Source organism: Myiozetetes cayanensis, unplaced genomic scaffold (assembly GCF_022539395.1).
Source record: "Myiozetetes cayanensis isolate MyiCay16 unplaced genomic scaffold, myiCay2020 scf22, whole genome shotgun sequence".
Lineage (NCBI taxonomy): Eukaryota > Metazoa > Chordata > Aves > Passeriformes > Tyrannidae > Myiozetetes > Myiozetetes cayanensis.
This window is the reverse complement of record NW_026087434.1, coordinates 6,598,605-6,614,879: the sequence shown is the minus strand read 5'-3', so window position 1 is coordinate 6,614,879 and position 16,275 is coordinate 6,598,605. Positions and strand designations below refer to the sequence as shown.

General features: G+C 49.4%; 1 protein-coding gene across 1 annotated transcript; it reads right to left on the bottom strand.

Moving 5' to 3' along the window:
• Positions 1-5,127: 5,127 nt before the first annotated feature.
• On the bottom strand, positions 5,128-9,590 carry MCHR1 (melanin concentrating hormone receptor 1). The gene is made up of 2 exons (XM_050319195.1): positions 9,518-9,590; positions 5,128-6,245 (listed from the first exon to the last, which is right to left on the bottom strand). Exons 1-2 carry the CDS (start codon positions 9,573-9,575, stop codon positions 5,206-5,208), a joined length of 1,098 nt encoding a protein of 365 aa, XP_050175152.1. The 5' UTR covers positions 9,576-9,590; the 3' UTR covers positions 5,128-5,205.
• Positions 9,591-16,275: the final 6,685 nt, after the last annotated feature.

The window sequence follows — 16,275 nt, the reverse complement described above, 5'->3', positions numbered from 1 at the left end:
CATGGCAGCTTGGTGTTGCCAAGCTGTGCTTCCAGCAGCGTGTGTAGGAAGATAATCATAAGAGCTCTTTCAGACTTAGGAAAGGCAGCTTAATAGTAACTAAACAGCAGGATAATTAAAATGATGTCACCACTGACTCTCAGGCTGCCTACCCTGCAAGTGGAAACCTGCAGGGGACAGAAGAGCAGAGGTTGGAGGGAAAGGCTGACTCATCTGTTAACTTGGTTTTAAGTGGAAGAAATAATGTTTAAAGCTTAAACCAAAACTCGAGCATGTCACTGTTTAACTGAAGCTTGGAAAAATCATTGCCCCAAAGGCACTTCTGTGGAGTCAGACCCTGTGGATCTCCTGTTCTCATGCAATACTGGATGATGCAGTCAGCACCTGGGGTAGAGTCTGCGCCCAGGTGTTCTAAAAGCCCACTCACTGCTGTGGTGTGAACTCAGACTCATCCTGGTGTGATGGGCAGAACCTGGCTCTCATTTCCAGAGCCTTCAGTGGTGCTTGTGCTGTTCAGCTGCTGTGCTTGGGGAGGGCAAGGATCATGTAGTGACTTGGCTTTGGAGGACTGAAGGAGGGTTTCATGTAAGATGTGGACCTTACTCCAGCAGCATTTAGAGATGGTGAAAGGTACTGAGGTGACAACCCTGATGGCTTTTCTCACCTGCTTGCCCTCAGCACGTTCAGAAGTGCCTATGAAAGCACCCCTCAGTGCCTTATCGTGCCTGACACTGAAATAAGCCACTTCTCCAGTTAAACTTTGCAGTTGTTGAAGCCCAGCTCCACCCTTCAGGAGAAGCCAGGGCTGCTGCTCTCCCATGAGCCAGACTGGGAGATCAGGAGCGGTGATTCCACAGCCAACACAACTGTATTGGTAGAAAGATGCTGTGACAGAAATTACTATTCTGTCCTATATGATAATAGGAGCTGTTTCCCAAATGGCATGTGCATAGGGCACAGAGGCTCTAAGAGCTGGTGTCCTCTCCCATGCCCTCCCTCAACCATGGTCTACATCGATTAGCAAAGGTTTTCCGTCCAGTGCTGCAGTGAGCTCCCTGTTCAAGTATTGCCCTGTAAATCCAGCTTCAAAATCCATCTTCTGGAGACTCTGAAGGATCCCCATCTGCTAGGGGAGCCCCCCACTGGGAATTTGGGGCTGTAGACAAGACATTCTTACCCCTTTACTTCTCTGCTCTTTGTGTCCTTCCTGTGTGCTGCCCCTTCCTCCAGCAGTGATGGAGTGAGTGAAGGGGCTGCAGGTGTGGGGGGATTTGTCCATGTGCCTTTGCTAATGGGAGATGAGCAGGGAAGGGCATTGCTGTGCAGCCCCTGCATCCGGCAGGAGGGCTTAGGAGAAGCGAGTGGGCTAGGAGCGTGTCCGTACCTTCCACGTGGCTCCTCCGAGTCTGTTGAATGAAATGCGTCCAATTAGCAGACCAGGAGGATTGAGGAAACAGGATTAGTCAGGTTCTGGCTGTGTCCCAGGGGCCAGTGAGTCACCCCACCTTTCCCTCCTCCCCACCCTGCAGCCTCCAGCGCTGAGCTCCATCACGGCTGCAGTTCTCTCCCAGGCAGGTTTAGCTGTGCAGAGGCTTCAGGTGGAGAAAGGTGTCTGGGGAAGAATGTCACCAATTCACTGCCCAGCTGGGCTCTGGGGGCCTCAGCTCCAGCTTGCTGTTAGGGCTGGCTCGGCAGAGCTCTGACCGGGGGAAGGAAGGCGTTTATTTTACATCCCTGTGTGGACACAAGGATGTGGGAGTGGAAAAGAGGTAACCAAGAAGGGTGAGCTGGGGACTGAATCCTGACATGACCAGCCAAGGCGGGCTCTGTCACAGGCTGGGAAAGTAGGAGTAAAAGTCACCAGACCATCTGCCCCTTTGTGGGAGTTTATCGAGAGCAGAGCTGTGACGTGTGGCTTCAGTCGCACCTCGGAGGACAAGGAGGGGAAGAGGAGGGGGTGGAGAGCGAACCCATCTGTCCCCCCGCTGCCTGACGAGGCAGCTCCTGAACATACGGGATAAGAGCTGGCAGACTGAGGAGTGAGGGAAATACGTCTCATGGAGCTTAGTGGGCTGTTGATAGGAACAACTAGATGGAATAGTTTTTCTCTCACCCTTTGTTTTTGGAGGTTGTTTAGCTGGGTTTCTCTCGAACAAGAGAGACAATGGGCTGTGAATGGGAAGCAGGACTGCTGGGAAATGCACTGCCCTATCTCTCTGCCCTTCTCACAGTGCTTCTCTGATGGACTTTGCAGCACCTGGGGCTGCCTATTCCTGTGTGAGTAGCTGTGTCCTTCCCTACTTAGCCATGCCTTTTATTCAGGCTCTGCCTTTGGTAACCAAGGCACTGAGGCAGGGGGGTCACATAATAAATACAAATTGCAGACAGGCAAAGAGGCAAAGCTGAACACAAACCAGAACATTGATGGACACTCTGACTTGAACAAAGACAACTGTGAAAAGTTTGGAGAAGGGGTAGGATGTTTGGAGCAGGTCATACTGAGGGGCACAGAGACTGTTTAGCTACCTTACCCCCTAGGCAGGGTGACACTTCTGCAGGTGTTTAATCGAAAGGTTTGCCTTCAAAGGAGAGGCTCTTGCCCTGTGCTTTGGGGTGATTTTTGGGAAGCTGACAAAAAGCCATATGCTGGCTGTGTTCTTTGCTAGTTTGCTTCCTGTCTGTACCTCTCTTCCCAACCTCATCCCCAGGTCTCCCCAAGGTGTGTTTGTCACAGCTTTTATGGATGTACAGGGAAAGGGAGGAACCCACAGCCAGTATTTAGATGTTTGGACTAGGAAACACCTTGGGGACAGGCAGGAGGAACATGAGGGAATGTAAACCATGAGCCTTTGCAGAGTGGTAGGAAGGGGCAGGTGTCTCCAGTAGGGCACTGGAAGCCTCGTCCCTGGTGTTGGGACCAGGTCTCTCTGGCACAGCTTTCTACCTCACACAGATGATATCTAAAAGGACTTCAGCTTGGAAAGGTGCCCGTGTACTGTGTGTTGGCTTCAGTGTGACGAGATCTGGAAAAGGTCTACCCCACAACACCCCTTTTGAGTGCTGCACCAGGTGCTGGCCTCCCTCCTTGGTTAGCTCATGGTGCCCCTGTGGTTTTTAGCACGTGGCTTGGCCACACTGGGTCAGACTGACTCACTTCAGATGGGAACAGACTAGTTCAACATAAACACCTTTACTGTGTGAATAAGATAATATCTTCAACATGCTGCTCTCTGAGATCCCCAGTAATTCAGTCTGTTTTCACTTCACTCATACTTTCCTTATGACTGGCATTAGAGGAAAAAAACCCACCCAGTGTTTACCACCTTCTTTCCCAGAAAAGTGTGCCAGTTCTTCCCTTCACTTCCTCCTGGGAGAAAGGTAACACAATAGCTTCTCTTGTCCTGAGGGCAGGTCTGGCTGGCACAGCCCACACCTTCCTCGACCTTCGCTCCAGGGCCCTTCAGGGAGAGCACTGACCAAAGAGCAAAGCAGTTCCATGAAAAACAGCAGGTGAAGATTCCTGGCAGTTAAAAAGGGGAAGGATTTTCGGGTCATAAAGCTTGAAAGTTCCTCATGTGTCTGGTTTTATTGCCCAGGGAAACGCAGGTGAAAAACCGACGAGGTACCGTCGGTCACGGTGCGGATGTGCTGCCACGGTGGGCGCAGGCTGACAGAACCTGGGGTGAAAATACACAGAGGCTCTGTTCTGGGGGTTGTTCAGTGAATTGAAAAGCAACGTGCTGCATCTGATGATGCCAAAGGTGCTGGTGTTGCACACCTGCCTGCTTTGATCGCCAGAGGTGAGTGAAGGGCTGTGTGTTCTCTACAGGGTGTAGGCTGAAGTACTTTAAAACACCTGCAAGTGTGATGTGTGTGCACTGGGTGCACCTGTAAGTGCCTACCTGGCTTAGAAAATCCTGTGCAGGTGACACAATTTTGCTGTGTGAGGGTGAATTTCTGTTCTGGGTATGTTGTGGGTGGCTGCTGCCGTTGAGACCATAAGCACGGTAACAAATTCCTTTGAACTGTTTGATGGTTTTAATTCTTTATAGTAAATCCATCTACAGTAACCAGTTCCTCCATGTTTGACAAAGTGCTGAACAATGTGAGTCCCCACGGAGCCCAGCACAGGCTGTTGGTGTAATCCCTGCTTTTAGCTGATCTGTGCTGTCTTTTCTCCAGTCTTTATAATGAACGAAGTTATTTCCTAACCTCCGACTGTTAAAGCTGCGTATACAACACACAGGCATTTAATTTTCCCTCTCTTAACTTTGTGTAAAGCGTTTGTTTTTTTGAGGAAGCTGCATGGGCAACTCTGCTCTCCCTGAGCTGCTCTTTCACAGCTCCTCGCTCTGCAGAGCTCTGCACATTGTGTTTTTTAGTCCTGTCTAAAACCCTCTGCGTGGGGGTTCCCCAAAGGCCATGCAGACTGTGAGGCACAAGAGCAGCATGAGGAAATGAAAATGTGAAAATCTGCTCATTGGCATGAAAAGCCACAAAGCTGGTGTTAGCAGCAGTAGTTTTGAGAATTTTTCACAGTCCCTTGAAGCAGTGCGATTATTATCTGCCTGATTTTGCTTGAAATATTTAGAATTAGCATCAAAATGAACCAATTCTTGAAAGCGTCTTGCTTGCCAAACAATACAGCCCACTGGAGGCAGATAGAACTGGACCAAAAGGCCAAGTCTGGGTGAGACTTCTGACCCCAAGATCTCTGTCTGCTGTGTGCTTCTGGGATATCAGCACAGCCATCAAGGTTTGCAGGTTTCTTATAAATATATGACATTGTGATTCAAAGGCTCAAGTTTTGAATGAAGAAGCTCTATTGACAAGCTGATTGGAACCCCAGTTGGGCCAAGAGGCATCATTGGGCAGTGTTGATAGGGGTTTTACTCTTCCAGGGTGAATATTCCCCTTGGAAATCCTCTTTGTCCTTTATCTCTTTTCCATTCATCCTCTTTGGGGGCCCAGTGGTGACAGAGTCCTCCCGTGCACAGTGGAAAGCAGCAGCAGTACCCAGCATCTTGTAGGCTGGGGGCAGTGTAGGAGCAGAGCCCTGCAGTGAGAAAGGGAGACATCTGGACTCTTGGAGGTGGAAATCTGTAGTCCATGTGCTTCTCCTTCTCCAAAAGCTGCCTGAAGCTGCTGCCTTCTCCATCCACCTACAGACCTGAAGTCTTCGTGCTGTGGGCGCTTCAGAGTGCCCTAGTGAACAGCCACAGTGACCCGCGGGGAAAAGTCCTCCAGAAACTGAGTCTGCTGGGTGGATTCTGGTGCCAGTTTCAGACACACGCTGGCCTCTGTCATGCTGTTGTTGTTGGCAGAGCTGCTGTTGCGACAGGGCTCTTTTGCAGGGCGGATGGCCACCAAGAACTGGCGCTTGAAGGTCTCGCTGAGGGCAATGTAGAGGAAGGGGTTGAGGCAGCTGTTGGCGTAGCCTAAGCTAATGGCAAAGTTGTAGGCGTAAAAGAAGGCCATGGATGGCGTGTCAATGCCAAGGTGAACCAGCTGGAGGATGTAGAAGGGAGCCCAGCAAATAAAAAAGGCGGAACAGATGGCAACTGCCATGCGGGTCACCTTCTTCGTACGTGCCCGGAGACTCCTCTGGGGCAGCGGGACCACGGTGGTGGCCATGTGCTGGAGGATCTTAAAATACACCACACAGATGATGATCAAGGGCACAGCAAATGCCAGCATGAACTGATAGAGCGTGAACCAGTAGATATCGGTCTCCGGGTTGGGAAGCAAGAGGGCACAGCGGACGGTCCCGTCCTCCAGGGGCATGAGACCTGCGTACATCCACACGGGAATGATGGTCAGGAAGGAGAGGAGCCACACCAAGCAGATAACTAGAGCTGCCACGCACGGGGTCCGGACGTAGGTAGATTTTAGGGGGTAAACAGTCGCCAGGTAGCGGTCCAGCGTCATCACCGTGAGGATGTTGGTGCTGGTGATCTGGCTGTTCGTGTCCAGAGCGGTGATGATGGTGCACAGGGGAGCTCCAAAGTACCACGAGCCATTGCCTAGGAGCTGGTGGATGAGGAAGGGCATGCCCAAGAGGAAGAGGAGGTCCACGATGGAGAGGTTGAAGATGAAAATGTCGGGCACGGTCTGTTTGCACCTCAGCTTCTTCTTCTTAACGATAGTGTAGATGACAATGAGGTTCCCCACAATGCCCAGGAAGCAGATGATGCTGAAGAGACTGGGCATGATCACATTGGTGTATGGTACTGGCTTCTCTGCTGCTGCCAAAACAAACCAAAGCAGTGAGTGCAACCCACAGGCAACCCCTTTATAACTCTGTGTGCTTGCCCTGTCCTGCAGCTGGACCCATCCCCATCAAAGATGTAGCTCTGAATGATTTTGAATACCCTTTGCAGAATTTGGAGAGGTTTATCTGGGGATCTGACTCCTTCTTCTATTCCACTCAGTACATGCAGCCCACCACCTAAATCTGGCCATGTGTAAGCACCTTTCCTCAGCTTCTGTCCTGCTCTGAAACTCCCCTGCCTTTTTGGGAAGATTTATATCAGGCTGCCATGCCTTTGTACTCACCAGTGTCTGACAGAGTTGATAGCAACTTCTATTGCAGGGAGTGCTGGTTTTTCAGCCATTTTTTGAGGGGAGAGGATGAAGCAGCTGGTGCCTCACACATGGGAGAAGTAAAGCCTCTCAGTGGGTGCCAAAATCTGGATAAAGTCAATGCTCAAGCTGTTGTCAGAAAGTGTCAGCTCATCTGTTGGGTAGTTTATCTATTGTATAGGATGAGACATGGAGTTCACTGACTGTGCAGGCAGACAGCTAATGCTTGTCTGTGTTGTGAGATGTGGGACTGTACCCTGGCTCAGTCCCAAGTCTGTTGTCAGAGTTAGGCCAAAACAGGCTCTCCTTTCCATCTTCCTTCTCTGCCTCTCTCCCTTTGTCTAGTTTCTTCCCTAGAAAGAAATCCAGGTGTGTGGCTAGACAGGGATTTTGGAGTGTGTTTCAGAGTGGCCCTTCCACAGGGATTGTCCTAATTCTGCAAGGAGAAAAAAAGCTTAAAACTGCTGTCTCAGAGTCCTGCATGTAGGTGGATTTCCAAGGCAGAATTCTTGCCTGATAACACATAGCACTGATGGTTGACTGTTGCTCTGTGGGGTGGGAGGCCCCAAGGTAACCAAATTCACATTTGCCTTGTCCCTAATCTGGCTGTAAAACCACATTTTGAAGGCCCAGGCTCCTGGGCAGAGAAGGTGGTGTCAAAGGCAGTGATGGTGGTGCCCTCTGCTCTTCAGGGCTCCCATGTGCACTGCGTGGTGGAGTCTGAGATCGCCCTTCTCAGCTGAGGCAAATCTCATTTCATCTCATTACTCCTCTCCTATGGGGCCTGGTGGGCTTTCTTTTCCAGGAAAAGGCTTTGTGTGAGTTATTTATGTGGCTGTTATGAGGACATGCATGACAGCCCCTCAGCTTAGACTGCATGTCATTGAATTGCAGATGACTCAATGTGTGTTAATTGGAAATGCTTTTAGTCACTGAACTATTCCATCTCCTCAGCAGCTGAAGTGGGCAAGTCTCCTCCAACAGAACCTGGGGAAATCTTGAAAATAAGATTAGGTGGAATTACAGTTACTCATAGGTGTAGTCTTTGCCAAAGCAGTGTCTCTTTGAGGTGGTATTTGCTGACTTTGACCTCTGGAATTTTTGAGTACAGGCTTCTCCACATTTACTGTGGTGTGACAGAGAAGTTTGTCTGAACTGGCAAGATAACTGGGGCTACAGTGGTGGCCTGTGGCTGGAAAAGTGTGTGCTGTGTCAGCTGTGTGTAGTATTTCAGTGCGTTTAGAAGTGGACCGTGATGAGTTGCCACTGGCTCAGTCCTGCTGGCATTGGAAAGCAGCCAACTTAGGCATAAGCAAGGCTAAGGCCAGAACCCAGTAGAGCAGTTGCTGCACTGTTTTATTTGGAAACCCCTCTGCAGATGTCAGAAAGCATCCAATGAGGCACAGGAGGGCCGGCAGGGGCCTGAAGGTGGAAGCCAGGCTTGGCCAGTAATACAAAAAAACCTGTCCAGATCATTTTGGGGGTTTAAGTAGTCCCCATTCCTCTTGCTAATTCATTAATCAAGGAAATGTCCCCTGTTATGGGGTTTTTAGTAGATAACATACAGCTCTCAGCACCCTATTGAAACCTGATGCTTTTCAGCATCCAACCTGTGCATCCCTTGAGCATCCCAACAGATCTCACACCTTAATGCTGGAAGAGGGCAGACTAGAAACTGGAAGATGATGGCTGTGATCCTCCTGTTCTGCATGTAGCTGTTGTGAGTTCTGGTCTTCTTTCTTTTAACTGCAAACTTTGTAATGAATGTGGTGGGAATGGATTGTATGAGTGATGAAACATAACATAACTGTGGGAATGGATTGTATGAGTGATGAAACATGACATAACTGCAACTTGGTTAGCTGGAAATTGGGACAAAATGTCCTGCAGTATAATCAATACAGTGCTCATGGTGATTCTGTTACATTTGGAATGAGCTCAGCTGCCCTTAAAGCAGGAGGTGTGCAAGCCCAAAGGCTTCCTGTGGAAGTGCTTTAGAACAGTCCTGCTGGTGGTGTCTGCACAAGCAGGACCTTCAAGCATTATTAGCTGCAAGCTAGTGTGAAGCTGTAGCTCATGTGTGCTTTCTAGGCTGGAGTCAGAAGAGCACATCTATCAAATACTCAAAACTTATCTCTTTTCTAAAGCCTCTTTCATCCTGAGATATCATTGAATCTGAATTTCCCGTCTTGCTTCTGTGCACATCCTAGTGAATACACTTTATTGAAACAGCCACTTCAAGCATTGATTTGTAGATCTGTCTCTGCTCTGATACTCCCTCTAGAAGTCCCAAAGGGGACTGAACTATGTGTGAACTGAATGAGGACTGGGATAATTTTTTTTCCTCTAAGGTGGTGGCTGTTCTCAGCCATACCCAGATACATAAGAGACTACATCTTCTCAGTGCATTTCAGAAGGAAGAAGCTCAGGCACACTTTTGGTCTCTGAAGGATGTGCTGGTGCAAAGAGAGTCAAAGACCACGTATAAACCACCTTCCCTTGAAGAGTTTCAACTTGCACCATCAGGAACTGACTTGCTGAACCCTAAACAATTGATTTGGGAACAGGGTAGCCTGGAGAAAACGGGAGACTGGTGAAACATCTCCACGTCCCTCTCCAGCGGCATCTCACGTTCCCCGTGCTTTGCTCCCTCCCTGTCTAGCGGGGCTGGTCCATCCCTCCTCAGCAGCCAGGACCGGAGGGCTGCTGGAGTTGCTGCTGCCTGCCAGCCAACAGGTAGCGGATGGCTCCGACCCGCCGGGGCCGGCGGCGGTGCCGGGATGGGTCTGGTGCCGCTCCCGCAGCCCCGGAGGGGTCAGCCCGTCCCGCCCGGAGCTGTCCGCCCCCGGGTGCTGAAGGCGGCCCCGGTGGGGTGCGGGGGGTCCCTGCCTCAACCCCCACCATCACCCCAGCCCCGCGCAGCCCCCGCGCTCACCTGAGCCGTTCCGAGCCTCCGGCGCGGAGAAGTTGCGGGAGGAGTTGGCGGGGGCCATGGCAGCGAGTCCCGGGACAGAGAAAGAAAGTTGGGCAAGTTCCCTGGGCGGGTCCGCGGTGGGGTGGGGTGGGATGGGATGGGATGGGCTTTCCCCGCCGGGCCGGGCAGGGTGCGGGAGGCAGGAGCGCTCCCGCAGCCGGCGAGCGGGGGCTGCGGCTCGGCTGAGCTCCGTTCCGCTCCCGCCGAGCCCCGAGCAGGTTCTGACATCAAGGAGCAGCTGACTCCGGCAGACACGCCGGGTGGGAGCATCCCTCGCCGCCGTCGGTGGGAGGGAACGCGGGTGCGGAGCGAGGCCGGGGGGGCTGCTCTCGGCCAGCCGGGCGGGGAGGGGAGGGGGCCGGCACGGGGGATGGCCAGCGCCCCCTCCCATCACACCCCCGAGGGGAGGGCTGGGATCTGTCCCCTCGCAGCTACAGCCAGCCCGTGCTCGCTGTCGCTGTCAGATTTTTGCCTTTTAGTAGTTCTGATCTGCCTTCAGTGTGTATTTTGCTCTCTTGTAGACACATGCACTTTTCATCCCCGAGTCACAGACACCAAATTACCCATTGAAAGCTGTTGCTTTGACCCTCTGATCCCTCTAATTTCAATTCTAACCTGAGACACTTCATTTGTAATTAGTTCTCTGCTGCTTTTTGCTGTTCCACTTCTTGCCACAGCTCATTTGCTTCCTAGCTCCAGAAATTAGCTCTATTGCTAGCTCAGATTTTATTTGTCTTCTGTTTGCCTTAAAAATACTAGGCAAGAACCCCCTTGGGTTTTGAGAAGCTGTTTTGCTCTTTCTCCTTGTGTTGCCAGAGGAGTAGCCTGTTTTTATTGTGTCTTTGAGCTGATGGTTTTGTTGTGCTTCCTGCCCACTGTTTATACATGAGTTCCTTCATTATAGCTTGATAAATCACATGGTACTGGGGCAAACAGATCGTTCTGTACCTCGGAACATCTCCTGCACTGTAAAAGCATAACATCATGTCAGAAGTCTGTGAGAAAACCATCAGCAACAGGCAGGTGTCTCTCTGTGGCAGAGCACAGAATAGGGGATTGGATTTGCTTTATAAAAAGTACAACTGTCTGTCTGGAAACATCCCTTGTTTCTGTCTCTTTCTCTGTAGTTGCAAAGGCTGGCATCAAACGTAGGAGGCATTCTTTTGGACCTTTGTAAGTCTATCATTTAAGACCAGAGTCAATCTGTACCAGTAAAAACCAGACCCAGCACACACACAGCAGCCATCCCAGCACGGGCTGTCAGCCAGAGCTGGCAGCAGCATTTTCAGTGTGGGCCATTTTCTGTGTAACCCAAAGGAGTTCATCATTATTAGGTTGTCCTCTAGTGGACCAGCAGCAGACAGAAACCTGGAGCACACTTTGCCCAGGCATTGTAGCTCTTAGGAATCAGAGACAGGCTGGGGCCAATTTGTCTGCTATGCTGGAAAGTTTTTGCTGAGTCTCTGGAGTTGCTGCAGTCGGTGATTTGCCCATGAATTTTTTCCCTGGCAGGTATCTGTGCTGTCTCAGTTTTGGATGTGCAAAAAAGTGATATTTTTCAATCCCTTAATATTTTCTCAAAAGACTCTTCTTCCTTCACATCTTGAGTGAATGTCAGGTTTTATCTGTATTGGGTTACTGCTGCAAAGCAAACTGTGGTTTGTGTGCTGGGGTGATGGAGTGCTGTGAACAGGGTGCTGTCCTCTGCAGCGAGTGCCTTTGTGTAATTTAGCTTAATCCGTTCTTGAAGTACGGATTATGAGTGTTTGCATGGGAAACTGGTAGACAGTTGCTATTCCAAACATTTTTCCCTGTGTAGACAAACACCTACTCAACTTTCCCTGGAGAGGAGCGAGCTATCTTACAGCTTTCAAAGAAAGAATCTGACATTTAAATGTAGCAGTTTCCAAAGCATGACTTTAATTTTCATTTGCGATGTCAACTATTGCTGTGCACTTAGAAATGCTTCACACGTGAGGAAGCTGTAGTTCCTTCTTCTCAGCTGTAGAGGCATAACAAACCACAGCAGCTCCCTCCCTGGTGCACACGTGTCACAGCTGACATGTCAAAGCCGTGCTCGGCATCTCAGATTTGCCCCACCACCACGGCTATGAGACTGCTTTATTTCTGGACTTTTATATTCAGACTTTAACAAAGTTTATTTTTTTCCCTTTTTGCTCTGTCAATAACCTGTGGAAGTTCTTGCCCCGGGAGAGGCTGGTTTTACAGAGGTTTTGCCGAGTTGAAGGGATAAGAGAGAAGGGAGGAATATGAACTGCAGCAAGTGGTGATGTGTGGCCTGTCTGTGCGCAGAGCTCGCCGTCGGCAGCAGCAGGCACAGTAATCGGCTCATTATCTGGCTGAACACTTGAAGACAGCAGCTCTCTGAAGGACTGGTTCTGTGAGTGCTCATCTGCTGGAAACTGCAGCAGGGATGAGCTCTCAGGGGACCTTGGGATATAGCCAATGAGTTGTGCTAACCACTGCATGTAATTAGAAGGAAGATTGAGGCACTAACCCCTTGAAAACACATCTTAAAAGAGAGATATAGTAATTAACATTTAGGCAGGGAACTGGCACCTCAACAGCCTAATGATGTAGATAAAGGTGAGGAAATGGAGCTTAGCCCTTAAACATAAAAGAAAGAAAAATTACTTCTTGCAAACTTGGCATCACCACTGCACTCAGACCATCCTGTCTGCAACATCGCTGCTATGAAAAAAGATAATAATCATCCAAAGCTGCTGCTAGGCAAATTCTGCAACTAGGGAATGAATCTGGCTGGTCTAATAGTGGTTTAACCCTGAAAGGCTCTTGCATTTCAGTAATGAGTTATATTTCCTGTGCCTGTCCCAGCTGGAGATCCTGACTTACGCAACACGAGCAGAACCGCAGTGTCCCGTGGGGCAGAGAGCAGCGCCGGCTTCTGTTACCGCGCTACTGAAACCATTTCCCCTGCTGGTTTCACCAAATAATTTCTCATTAAATGGAGACTTTCTCATTTGCTAAATATTTATTTAGTACCTGGCCACTGCTCTGATTTGCACTCTGGAGAGAGGAGCCTTCTCTAAGAGCCAAATGCAAATCCTCCTCTCTAACTCACTACTCTCCTTACTCACCACCCCAGACTTACTGAATGGGCCTCTGCATTTTTATTGCTTAGCTGTTTGTCTGTGTTTGTATTGACCAAATAGCCTAATGGGTGAAGTTTTGTCCTTGTAGTGGCCTTAGGGATAGGGATGATCACGTTCAGGGATGTGTTAGACATGGTGCATCGACTCTCCATACTGGCTCAGTACTGTCTTTGTCCAATAGCTGCACATCAGTCTCCCTCCTTTCCAGGCAAGATTGGTAAAGTGGTTTCCAACTACTGTTCCATTTTGCCTCCCTTGATTCTGGAAAGTGGATCTTTGCTATCACTTCTCACCTACAGGGAAGGAGAATGTCATGTGGCAAAGTTAAATAATTTCCCTAAAGCTATATGCTGAGCTTGAGGCCAAAAATTGACAGTAATTCTCTCTACAACAGCCCTGGCTTAGGCAGCATCTTATCCATCTTTCTACAATGTTTATTTATCCCAGCACAACTGTTTGTATCCTTACAGAGGGATGTGTCCTGGATGTGACCATTCAATTTTAAAAAACCCAAACCACAGAAGACCCCAGAGTTGGAGGAGTAGCTTGGTGATGACTCAGGTGCTGTCGGTGATCGAGATGTGCAGAGCTGGTATGGTCTGGCTGGTCAGAAGGAAGTTGCTGCTGTGTCTTGGTGCCTAACTCGATTCAGGTCAATGCTACCATGTGATCCTGGTCTTAGTGAACACTGAGCCATGAGCAGACTTCTGGTTTCCCAACTGCCGAGCTCTACTTTCTCTTTTACGTGAGTGTCTCTAATGAAGGCAGCAGGTGAATTCCCTTTCTTGGCTGCTCAATAGCCACACAGGGCTTTACAGGAATAATTTAGCTAAACAGTCATCTAAACTCTCCTGTTATCCACCCTAAATTTCTAATTAATTAGCATAAAGTGGGCATTTGTCTGAAACCAGATGACCACCTTCTGTCTCCCCACAGGTTCCTGCCCTTGAAATGACAGGTCTAAGCTGCCTGGTCAGTCCTGGCTCATTCCAGTCCCACGCTGCTAATTTGAGGTTTTAGCCCTCAGCCTCTGCCCATCCTGGCTGCTCACAGCGAGCCAAAGGCCAGGGCAGCACCTTCTGTGGTTTTGTTTTCATTGCTAAAGGTTAGAGGATCCCAGAGACAAAAACACAGCCAAAACTAACAAGGGGCTAAGCAGGGCTTGCCCTGTGATGGGGAAGCAGGTGGGCTCCAGGGCTGTGTGCAGCTGATGTGCTGAGGTCAGGGATGTGGATGTGCCCTCCATGGAACAGGCAGATCCTGTTGTCAGGGATAAGGAGGTGCCTGCAGCTCCTGACGTTGGACAGGAACAGCCAGAAGCCCTCAGGGAGACAAATGCTGCCACAGGGTATATATATGGTGTTAGTCACTGGTTCCCTTCCACGAGAACAGGCATTAGCACAAGGAAGAGGCAGCTGTAACCTGAATTCCTCATGAGTCTGAACTGGGGATGGGGGGGAAGTTTTGGCTCGAGATCTGTAGCTTGTGGGTAACTGTGCACGGGGCTCAAGAGGAGGCAGAGCAGGAGGATTGATATGGGGGATTGCTGGCCAAGAATAGATGTCTGCCCACCACAAAATGAGTGCTCTGCCATCCCTCTTTTCAATGAGAATTAAGATGTTGTTGAGCTTGGAAATGGAAATTACAGATCCAAGATGAGGTAAAACTAAAAATCCTGAGAGGTTCAAGTCAAGGAGACGAGATAAAACTCCATTCGGTGTCTGGAAAGAGCTGTCACATGAAATTGCAAATCCAAGTGCAAGGATTTATGACAGACCTATTAAAAAAAAGGTGGTGTTTTATAACCAGAGGCTGCAATCCTGCTGCCTAGTTCTGAGCAGGGGCAGTGGGGAGGAAAGCGCTGATAGCTGATTTTGGAGCTGTGGTACATTGAATCTACTTGAGGTCCAGTAAAGCATTTGATACAGCATGCCCTAGGAAATCCTGAGGTTGCAGGAGATGTGGAGAAGCACAAAACCTGTAAAATTAATAAGGAATTAGATCACAAGTGAGACTGAAGTCTTGTGTCGAGGGGGCTGTGAATGGTGGTGGGATGTTAATGGCATGGGATGGGAAACACTCCTGGCTTGGACCTGCAGGCCCCAGGAAAAGCTCTGCTCAGTTCAGCAGTTGGATCACTGGAGCAGCCAGATGTTTCTTTCCTCTCCATTTCCCCCAGGCAAACCAGCCATATGTTCCCTCTGCTGCTCCAGGGCGAGGAGGCATCTGCCAGGGTTGGAGGCAGTGGCTGAGGGCACTGGAAGAGGTGGGAACCTTTTAAAATGACAATGAAAAAGTAAAATGATGCTCACTTAGGAAAACAATAATTGCTGAACCTCTTTGCCTCTTGGGCTGTTAAACACTGAGAGCAGCAGGCAGATGTTCTGTGCTGATTCTATCATTCTGTGGTCCAGCAGCAGCAGTCAGTGTTAGTTATCAGCTGGGAGTTCAGTAGTTGGAAATACAGGAGAGGAGCAAGACGTGGGTTCAGTGTGAGCTCCCTGTTTAACACGGCTCAGGAAAAGGCCAGCATGATTCTCAGGGGGGACCCAATGTGATGTTTCCATGGTGGGAGTTCCTGTTGTGTAAACTGGGAGTTTCATCTGGAAATCTTTGTGGGTTCCCAGTCTTTAATGTCTATGTCTATGTAGCAAGTTGAGCTGCAGAAAGGCTGAGTGGTTTGGGGCACAGGGAGATGTCTGGAGTGATGCTGCAGGTGGACAGACCTTGGTACCATGTCCAGTTTTGCAGGTCAGGCTCACAGAACGATGTCCTTTCTTTCAGAATCAGTGCAGGTTTCAGGAGAAGGGTTAAACAAGCAGAAGTTTGCCGTTTTGCTGGTTGCCTTAAAATATTTGGAGAGAGTTCATCTGGATAAAAATCAGCCCCAAATGTTATTTTTGATTGACTCAGATCCTGAAGGGTTTTGAGGCAGTAGAGGATGCGGATACATCACTGCGACGCTTTCTAAATGTCCCAGTTTGCCACTGGGCCTCTTTCTCTCCTCTCCTCCTGATTTTTCCTGCTGCGTGAGAAGGGCTGTTGGTCTAGAAGGCAACAGAGATATTTCTACTGCCTCCTGCCCTGGGTTATTCCTCTACACAAAGGCCCTTTCCCACATCTTGAGCCACCATAGCCCTGTGGTTCAGTGCACTTGGATCCTCTTTCCGTTGGCACCGTGCACAGGAGCCTGCTCGTGCCTGGGTTTTTTTCTCTATGCCTTATTTTCCAGACTGGGGTGACAATGAGTGCCTTTGTAAAGCAAATTTAAATATACTGTGCTAAGTTTTGTATAGGAGCATGTGTGTGTGTACGAATCTGGGCTGCTGAGGTTGCAGCCAGGGTTGTCAGCAGACCCAAGAAACCAGACCTATCTCTAGGTCCAGGGTTTTTTCCCATCAGAAAAACATAGTTAATTAAAGCCTTCTTCTGAAAGGAATTTCTTAGCCACACTAGAGGGATAACAAAGCAAAAGCTGTGTCCTTAATCCTGCCCTTTCATCTCCTAGAAATTCCTTCCTCTCCTGTCTCTTTCCCTGTGTCCGGATTGTTAAAAGAAATGAGAAATAATTTCCACTTGGAAAAA